Source organism: Oncorhynchus tshawytscha, linkage group LG05 (genome assembly GCF_018296145.1).
Source record: "Oncorhynchus tshawytscha isolate Ot180627B linkage group LG05, Otsh_v2.0, whole genome shotgun sequence".
In the NCBI taxonomy this organism is placed as follows: domain Eukaryota; kingdom Metazoa; phylum Chordata; class Actinopteri; order Salmoniformes; family Salmonidae; genus Oncorhynchus; species Oncorhynchus tshawytscha.
In genome coordinates, this window is record NC_056433.1 from 45,500,880 (window position 1) to 45,513,048 (window position 12,169).

The window sequence follows — 12,169 nt, forward strand, 5'->3', positions numbered from 1 at the left end:
TCTCAGACCTGCCTGGTGTGTTCCTTGTTCTTCATGATGCTCTCTGCGCTTTTAACGGACCTCTGAGACTATCACAGTGCAGGTGCATTTATACGGAGACTTGATTACACACAGGTGGATTGCATTTATCATCATTAGTCATTTAGGTCAACATTGGATCATTCAGAGATCCTCACTGAACTTCTGGAGAGAGTTTGCTGCACTGAAAGTAAAGGGGCTGAATAATTTTGCACACCCAATTTTTCAGTTTTTGATTTGTTAAAGTTTGAAATATCCAATAAATGTCGTTCCACCTCATGATTGTGTCCCACTTGTTGATTCTTCACAAAAAAATACAGTTTTATATCTTTATGTTTGAAGCCTGAAATGTGTCAAAAGGTCGCAAAGTTCAAGGGGGCCGAATACTTTTGCAAGGCACTGTATGTGTGGGGTACAGAGATGAGGTAGTCATTCAAAAATCATGTTAACACTATTATTGCACACACGGAACTTAGCCATGGAACTTGTGACTTGTTAAGCACATTTTTATTCCTGAACTTATTTAGGCTTGTCATTACAAAGGGGTTGAATACTTACTGACTCAAGACATTTCAACTTTTCAATTTTAATTAATTTGTAAACATTTCTAAAAAACTAAATTCCACTCTGATATTATGGGGTATTGTTTGCAGGCCAGTGACAAAACACATTTCAATTGAATCCATTTTAAATTCAGGTTGTAACACAACAAAATGTGGAAAAAGTCAAGGCGTGTGAACACTTTCTGAAAGCACTGTAAATACCATCTGAATTAACCAAAACCCCAACGTAAATCAGTCATTTAAATAACACACTCTAGATGAATGAGTAAAAAAAGCACCAATTGACACTGAAACAAACTCACTTTTTCACAAGCTCAAAGATAACCATGCGCTGTAAAAAAGCGAATAAAATATAGAATCATTAACGTAAATCCATTTATTTCAGCAATCAAGTGCATTTTGGAAGCTAATTTATTTCATGCGTCTGGATGCTTGGGTGGACATATCATCCTCATATATCCCATCCTGGGGATCAACACATCTATATTCCTTTCGGGGAAGTAATATGACACATAAGTTATTAAATATGTTGTCTTACTATACCTGGTAGAGATTCATTCCTATAAGTGGCCCTTATGCCAGTGTAATTGAGGAATTATCTATTGGCCTAATTGTTAAGATGGTGGTTTCTCACGCAGTAGACCAGGGTTCAGATCCCACCTGTGACACCATCAGTTCATGATGTTTTAGACTAATCAAATGCACAGACACAGCAACCCTACAATGCTACACTTCTCTGGTTGTCATGATTTTAAAAATGAATAAAAACACAAGAATGACTGTATGTATGCTAATGAAAATATTAATTGTATATAAAAATGATAAGATACTGCAATCCTCAAGAGTCATCCTTTTTTTGTGTGTGCCTGTGAGCCTGTGTGTATTTGTTCCGGGGTTGGTGTCAATTCCTTTAAAATTCAGAAAGTAAACTGAACTTCCAATTGCAATTTCTATTTTCCTCAAAGCCTTTACTGATGTGTGCATATGAATGAGTGAATATCAGCAGATAAGCTCCCTCCTCTTTCCTACTGAGGAAGCGTTTGGGCGAGCTGAGGTCTCCAAATTACCAGTTGTCGTCTTTCTGGAGCCAGACTCCCTCCATCAGCACATTGCCGTGCTCCTCTGAGAATTGCCAGTTGGCTTTGTAGCGCTGGTCCCCTGTGCCCTCCCCGAGGTCCCAAAGCTCTATAGACAGTCTCTCCTCGGGCATGTCCAAGAAGTCCATTAGGTCAGAGGTCATGCCCATTATCTGGAGGTCAAAGGTCCTCGGTGTGACAGTGGAGGCTAAGTACTGGGCCAGGGAGGGGCTGAGACGGTTGGCTCGTGGAGTCGGCTGAGGCTGGCCTTGCCCAGTGCTGCCCCACAGACCTGTCAGGTTCTTCATAACCTCCAGACGACGAGGTTCTTCAGCTCTATAGGATACAAACACAGCCTCACATAACACCTTGTTCCTGGCCTGGTTCCATACTGTACTGGCATGTGTTGTCGCCAACTCTTCTATCATTGTACAGTATTGAACCTACCTTGTTTGTAGTCTTCGAGGGAAATCAGAGTTATTGAATTCTATTGGGTCATTAAATTAACAAAATCATACAAATTCCATAATACAGTATTAGCTGTAATGATATTTACCCAGTGTCTGTATTGTTCCAGGCGTCTCCTGTGGACTGACCAGGCTTGAGCTGGGCCAGATCTCCAGAGATGTCCTTCTTGGCTGCTCTCGTGCACCCCCTGCTGCCATACACCTTATCGGCTGACCTCTTCCTCTGTTGCTGCTGCTTCTGTCGTAGTGGGCTGGGGTCCTTGGGGGCCCTGATGCTGGGGACCAGTTTAGGCCTCTTGGGCTGGCTCACCTTCTTCTGTTTCGCAATAAAATCCTTCAGCCTCTTCCAAGAAAGGTACGAGGATACCTGACTGGCTTTGGCACCGGCCTCCACATGCTGCACAGCACCCTGGGACAGCTGGGTCAACTTGGGGCATGACAGTTTAGGTCTCTTGAGCTGGCTCACTTCCTGATTGACAGTAGGACTATCCTTCAACCAAGGAATGTAAAGATTTCTTGCCTTCAACAGCTCCACTGTCAGGGGGCAGGGAAGGTCATGACTGGCATTGGCCTCCACATGGTGTACAGCACTCTGGGACAGCTGGGTCAGCACAGGACTCCACACAGCCTTCTGAGATGAGCCTGGAAAACCAACCCTTCTCAGGATCATCCTGATTGCTGAGGGATTTGTGGGGTGGACACACAGGTTGGACTCCCAAATCTGAAAAGTGTGTTATGAGTTAACAATTGGAATTTCTAAATACATGGACATCATGATTTGAAAGGCTCTGGGAATCTTTTCTACACTAGTTAGGATGGCTTTTTTTAAGCTTACAGGCCAAACCTGTCGAATTGTTTATTAAAAAATGTATTATTAGGGTTACCTCAAAACAGTAAACCTGTCAACAACTGAAAAACGAGCAAGTACATTTGCCTACTCACGTTTCCCATTTTTGAATTCCTTTGTTGAGAAGTTTGGATAAATCTTAGTTTGCGCTGAATGGAAGTCTGCGATGAAAGATCTTGTTTGTAATGTCATCCAAGTGATAGCCTATCGAATTTATTTGTTGGAATTCATCTACCTACAGATTCTGGAATGAAACGTCATAAAAGAGCGCATGGAATAGTGGCGTTGCCTCCATTTCAATGCGCAACCTTATAAACGTTATCGGTCTCAGCTTTTGCACTGAGTTTTCTAATATGTCCAGCTATGCAGTTATCCCTGTGTGATATCGTTCAAATCTTCCCTAAGCAAATCATTCAAATCTTCCCCAAATATATATATATATATTAAATATCGATAATTCTCATTCAAAGAAACGTGCATACTTCACCAGCCAACCCCTTTTACGTGATGTTTGCATACAAATTCCTGCCCAAATGAGCTCAATAGCATCATTGACATGCAATTAGAAATATTATGAGAACTCTAATGCTGTTCCAGTGGCCAGCGTAGACAAAAAATTAACATGGTCTAATTAACATATTAATGAACTAATTTGTAATTTCACTGGAATGGCAGGCAAGGCCAACATGTCATGATCTTACAGCTATTTTCAACATTAATTGTTTCGGAATAAATCTTACATCACTGCTGCAGAGCATGATTTACATTTAGACCGATTAGCACTTTGGGATGCTCCCTGGTAAAGCGACGGGTCTATGAGCACAACACGTTGAAAATACGTCTTTTTTGTTGTTGTTGCTGTAAAGACATTGAAAAGCAGCTTTTCAACTCCTCTCCGTCACACTGTTCGGCGCTGTCTTCTCAATCTCGTTCCACGCCGGATCCATGCCGGATCTTCTGGTGTTAGCTTCAAGCTCGTGCCTTTAGATGTTTTATGTGCTGATTACAGACCGATTATACTACACCGATTCTAGCATGACTTCAATACGGGAACTATGCTACAAATGAGATATCAGAACACACCATATCAGAACACACCAAGACCATTTAAAAAAAAAAAAAGGTTTATTGATTTGGTCAATCTTGTAGGTTGCTTTCAACTCTTTTCGGATTCAGCGAGGACAGCAGCCCATTTGAGCTTGATCAAAAACTCTCCCACAAGCCAAGATAAGCAAAAACCTTTTGACTTATCTGAAATGGCACTTTCCATGGCTGTTGCTTTTAATGCAATGACAGGGGGTGCCTCCACTAAGAGGGAACACAAAACCACATAAACCAGGTAACAAAACAGCATGATGAAACAACTGTGGTCAGAGATTGCCCTTATTTATGGGCCTTGGCCCGGGTTTCCCAAAAGCATATTTAGGCTAAATTAAATTGTTAGAATTTAGCCTTAAAATGTTTTGGGAAACCAGGCCCAATCTCAAACAGACAGTAGGCTCATCTCTCCGCCATGGCTCTATTAGCTCGGTCTGGCTATTTACAGTTTATCTGGCCTCATATCAGCCTTCACAAAGGAGGGAGAGGAGGAGTAATGAAAAGGAATGTCAGGGGAGAATGCTGTAAAGGGGAGAGTGGATGTTGGGCCTGGGGTGGTGGTGGGGGGGGTTATTGTACAGGAGCATCAGTCACATTTAGGGGCGCTTGGTTATTTGTTATTTGTCTGGGGGGGGTGATGGATGACAAACCCTCCCCTTTCTCTTTCTCCAGCCCTCCGCTCTACAGGCCACTCCACTGAGGCCAGGGTGGGATGTGACCTCATCCTCTCTCCTCTCCTCCTCAGTCACATAAAACCCCAGGGCTCATTTTCCACGTCAAAGCTTCTTCACCTACTTGATGGACGAGGAACTGGAGGCGGACTCTCTGCGTTTATGCTGGAATGACAAAGAATGCACCGAACGCTGTCAGCCATTGGTCCAGAACATATCTGCATAATTTCACATGCAACTATGACAGTGCCCATTGGAACACTGCCTAAATGTATTCTCTTTGACAAGTTCTATTTAGCCAACTCCTGTTAGACAGCCAGGCTGTATTCATTAGGGTACACTATATCAAAACATATAGCGGCAGACAACGAAAACAGGCATTCCTCATAGGACAAGCTCCGGTCGTCCCTCGTTTTATATCCGTTTTATTCCATATGGTGCCTAATGAAAACAACCAAGGTTTGTGTGCGTGGGGTGGGTTAAAAGACTTGAGTTGGGGGTGAGTGGGGCTCCCACCACATCAATGATCTGCTCCTTGGCCTCCCCATTGATGTCATCGGGGCCGGGCACCTACAGACCACCCAGTCCTCCTCCCCCTGGGGGCCTGACAGGGCCCACCCCTCCTCCAGTCTTCAGCAGCAAGGCCTTGAAGAAGTGGCAGAGCATCTGTTGTTCGTACTCAGATACCTGAGCCTGCTTCAGCTCCTAGACCAGCACCATGCCAATGAGCAGCTCGTTGGACATCTGGACTATGTCCTCTGTGGGCATGGGGTTCAGGTCTACACAGAGAGAACAGAGTAGGGAAAGATGGAGTTAGAAACACGCAGGACGTATCCCGCGTACCACTTTGAGGCCCTGATTTAGGTTGTGTGAAACCGCAATGCATTGTCAGTAACCAAATTGTTTGCCTGGTTTTACTATTCCTACATGGATATGCAAACTCAATCAAGGCGTAGTCACTCCACTACCTGGTAAGAGTGCGTTGGTATTTTTGGGATGGTCTCTCTGACAGGTTGAGCCAATTTTTTTGTCAATACATTCTGAGGTCTGTTTTCTCTATTCAGGTTGGTGTGGTAGATGTGATTTCTATCACTTGTGTGAGATAGTGCCTTGGATTGCTTTCCGTATCATTTAGTCCTAGGATACGGTGGTGGTAGGTGGTATGGCTAGCTGCGCACTCACCCACTTCCCGCTCCGTCACAAACTCCTCAATGGCCTTGATCTTCTTCTGGCCTACCGAGCTCGGCAGTTTCATCTGTAACACACACACACACACACACACACACACACACAATAAGTCGGGGATGTCAGGAATATGGGGATAAACTGACAGATTATCCGAGGAGAACTCCACTCCTTTAGCCCTAATGCATTTTGCATAGAGAGTAACGTCTCCCCATCAGTCTTTCAGACGAATAAGCTCCCTCTGCTGCTATGTCTTACAGATATTAGTGCGCCACTAGCGGCATAAATCATGATTTTTGCTAATGAGAGCTAGGACTGTGTCCCGCCTCCCAAATGGCACCCTGTTCCCTATAAAGTGCACCGCTTTTGACCAGAATCCTATGGGCCCTGGTCAAACGTAGTGCACTACATAGGAAATAGGGTACCATTTGGGACTTAGAGCCAGGCCTAACATGCTCCAGCCACTCTCAGCATACATCACAAGCTATGAGACCACGCATGCTAGACCGGTGACTTAAAGTAAAATAAATGGATCTTTTGGACCCTTGTAAAAATGGAACGTTGGTGGAGAGTTTTCCAAAACCATCTCAAATTGATTGTTTCAGACGAGTGCTTTATATTGGCCTTTTGTAAAGTTGAGGTCCTAGGATTATATTTTTGGAGGGGAACAATCTAAGCAAAACCCATATGCTGTTCCTATATACAAATCATATGCAGCTGATCGTTTTAGTGAATGGCCATGCTTACCCTCTGACTGCGCAGTGAGACTCCAGCTGATTTGAAGTCGGGGAATATGATGCCTGCTATCTCAGGAACAGCTTGTTGTGGTCAGACGGAGACAGTAGAGAGGTGAGCAAGACAGACTTAGTCACTTTTTTTTAAAGCAGGGTGGCATCAGGGTCCTTTTAAATGCAAAACACACTTGAAATCGTAACCACACAAAAAAAATATTGATAGGAGTTGAGAATTGCACATGGCCTATTGGAGGGCAAGGCGGAGCCCTTCACCATATTTCTCACAACTATCAAGATACTCTCAGATCTCTACAAAACCATGGGGTGGGGGTGATGGTTGATTTACCAGTTTCTCTGTCTCTCGTTTCAGTGGGAGCTTCTTCTTGCTGGCCTTGCGCTATGCACGTCTCATCTGTGTTGGTGTCGGCGGCAGTGATGAGCTCCTGCAGGACCTGGGCTTTCTTCTCACGCTCCTTTTTCCTGCTCTCAATCATCCGCAGCTCCTGCATAAGATACTCCTCTTCTTCCACCTGCAGGGCAAAACGGGGAAGTGCAACGTGAGTGCTGGGTCATGTTCATCAGGACAAAAATGAACTGAAACAGGGAGGTACTATCTGAACTTGTCCACTCAGAAAGCTTATTTGGGTTTTCCGTTGCAAAACGTTTTGCCCTAATGAATACAACCCTGGACTATAACACAGCATGAAATGTTGGATCCAAACTGGGGAATAAGCTACGTTTTGCCCTAATGAATACAACCCTGGACTATAACACAGCATGAAATGTTGGATCCAAACTGGGGAATAAGCTGCCCCTTCAAAACACTAACAGTGGAATTGTCTTAATCATAATATATTTATTTTGAATAGCGCTTTTCATACAGAAACTCACAAAAAAATATCATTAAAAACAAAATCTGCCAGCCAGATGGCAGTTCATGGGATATGGTCCTCCACAGCTGGATGCTGATGCAGTTCATTAAAGGAGTAGATTAAGTGGAGGTGGTGTCGAGGGTCCAGCCAGGGAGGGAAAATATGTCAGACTTGAGCATATCCTTAGGCACCCCTGTCTCTAAAGTTGTATCAATCACATTGATTTATAAAGCCCTTTTTTACATCAGCCGATGTCACAAAGGGCCGTACAGAAACCCAGCCTAAAACCCCAAACAGCAAGCAATGCAGATGTAGAAGCACGGTCGCTAGGAAAAACTCCCTAGAAAGGCCCGAACCTAGGAAGAAACCTAGGCTCTGAGGTGTGGCCAGTCCTCTTCTGGCTGTGCCGGGTGGAAATTACAACAGAACATGGCCAAGATGTTCAAACGTTCATACATGACCAGCAGGGTCAGATAATAATAGTCAATGGTTGTAGAGGGTGCAACAGGTCAGCACCTCAGGAGTAAATGTCAGGTGGCTTTTCATAGACGATCATTCAGATTTAGAGACAGCAGGTGCGGTAGAGAGAGAGTCCAAAACAGAAGGTCCGGGACAAGGTAGCACGTCCAGTTCACAGCTACTCCTACTGCGGTTTCCTGCAACTCTCGTGACGCGCAACAAATATGTAGATCTTGGGCTCTGTCCATGTTGCAGCCCGGACCTTGTTCAGCGTGCACAAATGTAGTAGTAACGCTCCTTCAGGTAATCCGTTGAACCTTTCTGAAAGCACAAATTCAAGGAATGTTTACGGGATGTCTATTATAATGGAAAGACATTGTATTTCATGAAGTATCACTTGCTTTTAAAAATGCCAATATTCAAATTGAAATGACTCCTGACTTCCTGACTGCAATGTGATTTGTGGATTCAAATGAAGTATTTAAAGTGTGTGTGTAGGAACGGTTGTGGACGACGATGAAACGCAGGTCTGTCTCTGCTTTGGTACAGCCGTCGTCATGGAAATACATCTGATACTCCTGCTCCGGGTACACTGGCACCTGCACTGCTTAGAGATGGGGAGGGGGAGAAACAGGGGAAAGCGGGAGAGAGACAGACACAGGGGAGAAGAAAAGAGAGAGACGGGGGAGACAGGTGTGTGCCTTTCCAAATCATGTCCAATCAATTGAATTTCAAGGATGATCAATGGAAACAGAATGCACCTGACCTTAATTTTGAGTCTCATAGCAAAGGGTGTTTTTTGCAAATATTTTTAAAAACCTGTTTTAGCATTGTCATATTGTGGTATTGTGTGTAGATTGATGAGGAAAATGTGTTATTTAATCAATTTTAGAATAAGGCTTATACTGTAACAAAATGTGGAAAAAGTCAAGGGGTCTGGATACTTTCTGAATATACTGTGTGTTACATTTCATATGGTATGTATTCATTTGCCCATCATCCATTTTGTATGATATGATATGTTCTGTAGAGCTACAGTGCTTTCTCCTTTTGTTCTTTTGACACACATCCCACTGGCCACAAACAACATTGTTTCCACGTCACTTCATTGAAATTACGTTAAATCAACGTGGAATAGATGTTGAATTGACACCTGTGCCCTGTGGGATGAAATCAAAATCATACTACTCCTGGTCACTCTGACTCCACTTCTCCCAATGGGTCCTTCACCATCTTTGTGACCGCAAAAACAAGTTTCCCCAAAAAACATTCTTGCTCATGAATCACACTCCAACAGGGAATGAGGCATTAACACACTGAGGATTATCTTGATTTACAACTTTAGCCCTTTCTAGCACCATTATTAGGTGTTACAGTATTACACACATTTTCTCCAGCCGCACTCGCGCCGACAGAATCAAACAGTCCTTCTGCCATTGGTCCGACCTAATTAGCGTTGTCAGGGCGGAGGTAGGACCATCTCATCCTTGTATACAGTATCTGTGAACAAGCTTCCATTCAGTATTCTTCTTTTCCATATAACACATTAGATCTGGTAAAAGATAATACAAACAAAAACATGCTTTTTTCCCCCATCATCTTTGAAATACAAGAGAAAGGCCAGACTTTCATATAGGAGTCTAGGTGTCACTTAGATTTTGGCCACTAGATGGCAGCAGTGTGTCTAAAGTTTCAGACTGATCCAGTGAAGAATGACATTACTGCCCAAATTGTTGTTTACACAATCCAGGAATGTCATACATGATGGATCATTAGCTTATACACTAACTTTCACACAGCTAGATGGGTGGGTGTGGAGCCAGAGTCAGCAGTGGGGTCAAACTATAGACCCCAGTTCCTACATTTGAACATTAAAATTGATTATATCAAACTAAACTATGCTACATTGTATCTCTGGGACCCACAGGATGACAAATCAGAGCAAGATTAAAGTATATTATTTACCTTCAGAGGTGACTGTATCAAACCAGTTACCGTGATAAAAGTTTTTTGTTGTTGTGTACTCTCCTCAAACAATAGCATGTTTTTTTCTCACTGTAATAGCTACTGTTAATTGGATACTGCAGTTAGATTAACACGTATTTAAGCTTTCTGCCAATATAAGACATCTCTATGTCCCAGAAAGTTGGCTGTTGTAAACAACGTCATTCTAGTCATATTAGCGTACGTTAGCAACAACCGTTTCAGTTTAGGGACACCCATGCCGTAGAGGATAATGCACCGCCCCATGCAGGAAGAATCTGTACACAATTCCTGGAAGCTTGGGCAAGTTGCTGCGGGGGGGTGCAGAGCTGTTGGCCGGGGTAGGGGTAGCCAGGTGGAAAGCATGGCCAGCCGTAGAAAAATGCTTATTGAAATTCTCGACTATCGTAGATTTATCGATGGTGACCGTGTTTCTTATCCTCAGCGCAGTGGGCAGCTGGGAGGAGGTGCTCTTATTCTCCGGAATTTGTGCTACAGGATGCAAATTTCTGTTTGAAAAAAAATAGCATTTGCTTTCCTAACTGACTGTATATATTGTTTCCTAACTGCCCTGAAAAGTTGCATATCGTGGGGGCTATTCGATGCTAATGCAGTACGTCACAGGATGTTTTTGTGCTGGACAAGGCAGTCAAGTCTGGAGTGAACCAAGGGCAATATCTGTTCTTAGTTCTACATGCTTATTTAAGATGGTGAGGAATGAGCAAGTTTAAGAATAACCAGGCATCCTCTACTGACGGGATGAGATCAATATCCTTCCAGGATACCCGGGCCAGGTCGATTAGAAAGGCCTGCTCGCTGAAGTGTTTTAGGGAGTGTTTGACAGTGATGAGGGGTGGTCGTTTGACACATTACAGAAGCAGGCAATGAGGCAGTGATCGCTGAGATCCTGGTTGAAGACATCAGAGGTGTATTTAGAGGGCAGGTTGGTCAGGATGATATCTATGATGGTGCCCGTGTATACGGATATAAGGTTGTATTTGGTAGGTTCCTTGATAATTTGTGTGAGATTGAGAGCATCTAGCTTAGATTGTAGGACGGCCGGGATGTTAAGCATATCCCAGTTCAGGTCACCTAACAGTGCGAACTCTGAAGACAAATGGGGGGCAATCAATTCACATATGGTGTCCAGGGCATGGTTGGGGGCTGAGGGGGGTCTATAACAAGCGGCAACAGTGAAAGACTTATTTCTGGAAAGGTGGATTTTTAAAAGTAGAAGCTCGAACTGTTTGGGCACAGACCTGGATTGCATTACAGAACTCTGCAGACTATGTATGCAGTAGATTGCAACTCTGCCCCTTTGGCAGTTCTATCTTGGTGGAAAATGTTGTAGTTGGGGATGGAAATTTCAGAATTTTTGGTGGCCTTCCTAAGCCAGGATTCAGACACGGCTAGGACGTCAGGGTTGGTGGAGTGTGCTAAAGCAGTGAATAAAACAAACTTAGGAGGGAGGCTTCTGATATTAACATGCATGAAACCAATGCGTTTATGGTTACAGAAGTCAACAAATGAGAGCACCTGAGGAATAGGTGTGGTACTTGGGGCTACAGGGCCTGGGTTAACCTCTACATCACCAGAGGAACAGAGGAGGAGTAGGATAAGGGTACAGCTAAAGGCTATAAGAACTGGTCATCTAGTGCATTGGGAACAGAGAATAAAAGGAGCAGATTTCTGGGCGTGGTAGAATAGATTCAGGACATAATGTACAGACAAGGGTATGGTAGGATGTGAGTACAGCGAAGATAATCCTTGGCGTTGAGTGACGATGAGAGGTTTAGTCTCTGGAGGCACCAGTTAAGCCAGGTGAGGTCTCCACATGTGTGTGGGGTGGGACAAAAGAGCTATCTAAGGCAAGTTGAGCAGGACTGAGGGCTCTACAGTGAAAAAAGAAGAAGAAGAACTAGCCGAGGCAGCAGTAGACGAGGCATGTTGACATATTGACAATGTTAAGACTGCACAAGAGTTAAGTAACCATCTGTCTTATGTAACCATACGAAACACAACATATCTTACTAATTTCTGTGTCAGTTACGTTTACTATGTTACGTCTAGTCTATGAGACCAGAATGTCCTGGAACATTGTTAACATTGTGGGAGGCAACCAGTGATGTACCAAATATTATAATTAACCCCATTCATCTGTGTATATACATCATTGTAGGCAATGACGTATGCCTA

The 12,169-nt window shown here is 43.6% G+C and overlaps 1 protein-coding gene and 1 pseudogene across 1 annotated transcript; both read right to left on the reverse strand.

Moving 5' to 3' along the window:
* Positions 1 to 694: 694 nt before the first annotated feature.
* On the reverse strand, positions 695 to 3,968 carry LOC112251779. Its single transcript, XM_024422719.2, has 3 exons — positions 3,067 to 3,968; positions 2,214 to 2,845; positions 695 to 1,993 (listed from the first exon to the last, which is right to left on the reverse strand). The coding sequence occupies exons 1-3, from the start codon at positions 3,073 to 3,075 to the stop codon at positions 1,645 to 1,647; spliced, it is 990 nt and encodes a 329-aa protein (XP_024278487.1). The 5' UTR covers positions 3,076 to 3,968; the 3' UTR covers positions 695 to 1,644.
* Positions 3,969 to 4,845: 877 nt separating this feature from the next.
* LOC112251537 lies at positions 4,846 to 9,753 on the reverse strand (annotated as a pseudogene).
* Positions 9,754 to 12,169: the final 2,416 nt, after the last annotated feature.